General features: G+C 24.3%; 1 protein-coding gene across 1 annotated transcript in view; it reads left to right on the plus strand.

The window, feature by feature from the left end:
- The first annotated feature begins 5,307 nt into the window (after positions 1-5,307).
- LOC126896663 (uncharacterized) overlaps positions 5,308-6,173 on the plus strand; it is a 21,556-nt gene continuing 20,690 nt past the window's right edge. The window contains exon 1 of the mRNA XM_050669616.1: positions 5,308-5,890. Coding sequence (XP_050525573.1) covers positions 5,308-5,890 — 583 coding nt within the window. The remainder of the gene's footprint in view (positions 5,891-6,173) is intronic.

Here is a 6,173-nt window from a genome sequence, read left to right on the forward strand (position 1 = left end):
TTGTGTATAGTTAATAAAAATCACTGGGAGTATAAATTAGGCATTTTGAATAATTTACGTGACGAACCATATGCAGATTAAATTCAGTAAATTCAATAGTGGTTTAATAAGCTTATAAACGACTTATTCACATACATTTGAAATACAGACAATCGTTGTTTCGACGAGGAAAAATGACTGTTAAACTACCTGTTGATGCCGTTTGTGGCATTTACAGGTATAACAAAAAATAATCCTTGCGTGGCTATAACGTGAAACCATCTATATTATTCGCTTTTATACCCCCCATCCTTATTACTTTGTGAAAGCCTTGAGTGACTACCGCCATACTTGCAAACTTATAAATATATGTTTACATGTGTGTGTGTGACTGCATTGTGAAAGAAATTTCATTCATTGTATGTTTTCACGTACACAAACAAACTTTTTTAAACTTAGAAATGGAAAGTGTCTAAAAACAATTTTTTACTTTGAGTATTTGTATAACAAAAAGAAAAATGCATTGGGTTTTATAACTAAGCGTTTAGTTATATTAAAACTCATTTTTAATCTTAAGTGTGTGTCTGAATTTTGCATTGTAAAATGTTATGATGATTTGTATAAATTTTTATTATATCATATAATTTTTCTAAAAATCTTCCAACATTATTTTTTAAAATTTATCTCCATAAAACAGCATTATTAAACTCAAAACTATAAAAACTAAACCAAATTTCTGTAAAAAGCAGTTGTACAGATCTTTTAAGTTGAAATCAAATAGAATTGTTTTATTTGTTATAAAACGCTCTGACGGGTTATTATGATATGTAGTCATTACTTAAGCAACAACTTACATCATTTATGTAGTGTGATAAAATTGCTTAACATAGAAAATATATTTTTTTAACAAAATAATTTCTGTATATTATAAGTTTTTGTTTTAATTTAACAATAAAAAAATTAAATTAACAAATAATATGTTACTATGGTATATTCAATAGAAAAAATGTTGAACCCTATATTATCTTATTATTTGCATTTTATTATTACTAAGATAATTATGTGAAGTGGATATGAGATAAAATGGACAACTTTAGGTTCAAATAATTTTAAACTATCATTTGATTAAATAAAAAATATTAATTAAATACTATTTATTTACTATTTATAACAAATTTTATGTAAATTCTCGTATTATAATTTAAGCTTTAATTGTAAAAATATAAAACAGTATTCATTTTGCTCTATAGTTTGCGTAAAATGATGTCAGTGTATAAAAAATATATTTTTTAAAAAAGAGCTTTTTTATATAAAAGCAAGCATTATTAAAACCCAGCACAGTAGGGTTGTGGCACAATGGGGGGGGGCATAGTATGGTCAAGTATAATGATATCTGACAGTGATTAAAATCACTATCATAAGAATCTCTTCGATGTAAATCTGTAGATAGTGTTTAATTTAAAAAAATTGATGGATTATTCCAAAAGCTACATGATTTGCTAGTTCCTTATTTATATTCTGATTATAAGTTTTATGATTTATAAGTGTAATATATGATTAAATATATGTATATTTATTTATAATATATAAATATATAAAGGGAAATGGATTTATTTTTATAAATTAGATCGAATGAAAGAGGGATATAAATATTATTTCTCATAAAAAAATTTCGTTGATCAATACACTTTTCAATAAGTTATAGCATAATAAAGTTAAAAATATGAAAAAGAATTTTTTTACAAAAAAATTACTTTTTTTTATAAACTTTGATGCTAGTTTTCACCATGAAAACAAACTAAAGTCTGAAAATTTTCTTTATCATATTAAACTATATTACATAAGCTTTAATTTAATAATTTATAAATAATTAATTTAATAAATACATATATATATATACATATATAAAGTATCAGTATTTCCGGAACACTTTCAATAGTTAAGTTCAATAAGTTCTACTTTCTATATGCATTTTTAAGATTTGAACCTCCCCTCCCCCCTATACAGGGAAATAGTCCAATTTAAAAAAAACGTATGTCGAATGAAAGGTGTATATAAATACTACTTCTCGTGAAAAAATTGTATTGATATATACATTTTTCAAAAAGTTATAGCAATTTTTGTTAAAAATGTAAAATATAAAATCGAGAATTTTAACACAAAAATAGCGTAAGTTAGCCATTTTCACCGTGATGACGTAATAAAGTCCGAAATGTTTTTTTTCATATACATTTTCATATTACATTAGCTTTAATTTAAGATATATATAAACTTAACTTAAATTTAAACAGACTTTTCGGAACACACTAAAAAGTTAAGTTGAAAAAGTTTTGGTAAAAAAGTTGTCATTTTAAATCCCCTCCTGTGGACAGGTAAAGGGTTAAATTTATAAAAGGATAATGTCTTCGACTAGATACAATTCGTGATATTTTGACGTATCGTTAAAAGAAATGAGTTCGATGAGAGCTGAGAAAAAATGGTAACAGACAAAAAAAAATATATATATCCTAGTAAAATTAATACCTTCTCAACTTGGCATCGAAGCTAAAAATTCATGTGCAAATATGACATTTTTATTACTATTTATCATCATTTTTAAATTATTGTAAAAAATGAAAGAAATTATAATTAATTCTAAAAACTATATTTTAGTAAGTATCAGTTATTATTATTAATAATACAATAAAAAATAATATATATTATCAGTAGAGAAAAAAAGATTCATATTATCTCAGTCCAATTGTATTACAAAAATATTTAACATTCGTATGTTTTATTTATGGTATAACTTGATACACAAATGTAAGTTTAACTATTTATTAATTAATTTTTCAATATATTTAATTAATTTTGATGTATTCCAAATATTTTTTTAAGACATTCAAAATATTTAGTAAATTAAATTTTGATAATAAATCAAAATTATTTGAAAAAAAAATAGTTATCATATCCTATTTACTGCTCTAAATACTTACAATTATTTATAAATCTAGGGAATCAATATTTATTTTTGTATAGCTATTCTAGTATTAGGTATAAAATTGTGCAATTATTATTATAGTTTTTAGTTGTTTGATCAGTAGTTAAGTATAAAATACTTGTAGTTTAGAAATAAATATGTCTTTAAAACTTTATTTTTTTTTTACGTTTCTCTATAGTTATTTTCCCTTATTAGAAGCAAATTTTAATGCCAATAATTTAAGTAACCTGATCCAAAATACCGGTTGGGAAATGATTTCTGAATTGTTGTCAAAACAAAATCCTAAAAAGATTGGTTTTAAAAGAAACATAATTTTTGTAGAAAATACTTTAAAGGACTGGACTCCAAATAAAATAATTATTAATGAAAATAATTTTGAAAAAATATTGAAAGAGGTTACACAGATTTTATCCAGTTATTATGCATTGGAGTTATATACTATTTTGAAGTTATTAAATAATTACTGGATAATCTACAGGACATATGCAAATCCATTGGTTATTGACTGGTTCAACGACTTGGGTGAAAAATTTTACAATGAATTAGATCGAATGGCTAATGTATTATTATTCTTATTAAAATACCACTATACTAATAGTACCATTATAGCTACTCTTCATTTTCGAAAATTGTCATATAATATTTTAAAAAATAATGTTAAAGGAGTAAGCGAATATTTTGATATTTTAGAGAGATGTTTTGAGGAAAATTTCCGAAAACCTGAATATAATGAGTTTTATATTATTTCTAATATTGATAAAGTACTAAATATTATGTTGCAACATACAGTTTTTGGCACAGAAAATAAAATAACATATATTAAAGATCAAGTTATGTTAAGATATTATCATTTAATAGAAGTTAATAAAAAGTTGGGCTTTAATTTTGATGAAGAAAATGAAATAGTTTGACTAAATTCATATAGACGATTAGCCGCCAACAAGATCATTGTAATTTTATAAAATTTGTTAGTAAAATTTATAGTATTATAAAAGCTTTTAAAAATGGAAAACGTTTGCAAATAGACTAACAGTTCAACTTTTCTTGTTTATTTATGTTTACAGTCCTTATAAATAAAATGCTTATAAAATATTTTATTTATTTTCAATTCTAAAACTTAATGAACTTATATTAATGTAATTTAGTTTTATTTATGTATCACATTCAAATTAATTCAATAAAAATGATCATAATGTTTTATTTTTTTAGTTTTTAAATTATCAAAACTCTTGAAATATAAAAAGTTAATTTGGCATATAATATTAAACGATTTTCTGAAGGTTAAAAATTAAAATTATTTGAAATAAATAAATACATATTATTGTCTAACATACAACGTTTAATGTATAAGTATCAGCAATGGTTTATGTTCAAAACAGCACATGTTATCTTCTCATCAGTCGGTATTGATAACGTGTACCGGTTGACCACGGAGGTAGTGGTGGTAATATTTGACCGTGAAAGTATATACTGCGGCCTTTGACAATGCCGAGCCAGACATTTTTCACGGTCAAGCAGTCTGTCGGCTGACTAGCTATGGTTGACATATGCTAATGTTTTCGTTGCGCTATATTGTATCTTGATACCGTTACGTAATCGACGTACGCGTGTTTTTTTGTGTTACAATATTGTTGTTCTCCGGCCTATTGCGTAGAGCCGTGAAACACTAAGCTAAAAGTCGTGGTCTTATTGAAGTTCAAATTATTAACGAAAACTTGAACACCGGTTGTAGTCCGTGATTGTTAGACCGTTATATTAAAAGGTTGGAAGCTATCACAGTGAAGTCAGTCAAATCTGTAGATTGAACGAGTTAAATCCTATTATACTATTGTATGTAATTTTATTTATAGTTTAGTCTATTAATTGTATCTACATTTATATTAGGGGACGCTCAGTATATTTATTAATTATAAACTGAACAAGATAACCATATTATTTTATAATATATACAAATAATAACTGTAAGAATATCAATCTCTTTTATTTTATATTTGAGTATACATTTGTTTAGTAATTTGTTTCTTCTGTGTTGAGTATTACCAGTCATACGGGCCAACCGTTATCGTAGGAGCCCGTTGGCTAACAGTTTAACTTCTTATATCACCGACCAATGAAAAATGATTTTAAGAGATTTTAAACAAAATGTTAATTTTAAAATGAAATAAAAAAATAGTTATCATGTCCTATTTACTGTTCTAAATGCTTATAATTATTTATAAATCTAGGGAATCAATATTTATGTTTGTATAGCTATCTAGTATTAGGTATAAAAATGTGCAATTATTATTATAGTTTTTAGTTGTTTGATCAGTAGTAAAATATATAATAATTGTAGTTTAGAAATAAATATGTCTTTAAAACTTTATTTTTTTTTTACGTTTCTCTGTAGTTATTTTCCCTTATTAGAAGCAAATTTTGGTGTCGATGAATTAAGTAACCTGATCCAAAATACCGGTTGGAAAATGATTTCTGAATTGTTGTCAAAACAAAATCCTAAAAAGATTGGTTTTAAAAGAAACATAATTTTTGTAGATAAGACTTTAAAGAACTGGACTCCAAATAAAATAATTATTAATGAAAATAATTTTGAAAAAATATTGAAAGAGGTTACACAGATTTTATCCAGTTATTATGCATTGGAGTTATATACTATTATGAAGCTATTAAATAATTACTGGACAAACTACAGGACACATGCAAATCCATTGGCTATTCAATGGACCTATGACTTGGCTAAGGAATTATACGAAGAATTGGATCGAATGGCTAATGTATTATTATTCTTATTAAAACAAAACTATAGTAGTAGTACCATTAGAGCTACTCTTAATTTTCGAATATTGTGTCCTAAAATTTTAGCCCTTGTTGATGAACCAGTAATCAGTTATTTGAAAGTTTTAGAGAGCTTTTTTAAGGATAATTTCGGAGAATCTGAATATAATGAGTTTTATATTATTTCTGATATTGATGAAGTACTAAATATTATGTTGCAACATTCATATTTTGGCTCAGAAAATAAAATAACATATATTAAAGATCAAGTTATGTTTAGATATTATCATTTAATAGAAGTTAATAAAAATTTGGGCTTTAATTTTAATGAAAAAAATAAAATAGTTGGACTATATAGATAATTAGCCAGCAACAAGATCATTGTAATTTTATAAAATTTGTTAGTAAAATTTATAGTATTATAAAAGCTTTTAAAAATGGA

This window comes from Daktulosphaira vitifoliae, unplaced genomic scaffold, assembly GCF_025091365.1.
Source record: "Daktulosphaira vitifoliae isolate Bord-2020 unplaced genomic scaffold, ASM2509136v1 Scaffold_1, whole genome shotgun sequence".
Lineage (NCBI taxonomy): Eukaryota > Metazoa > Arthropoda > Insecta > Hemiptera > Phylloxeridae > Daktulosphaira > Daktulosphaira vitifoliae.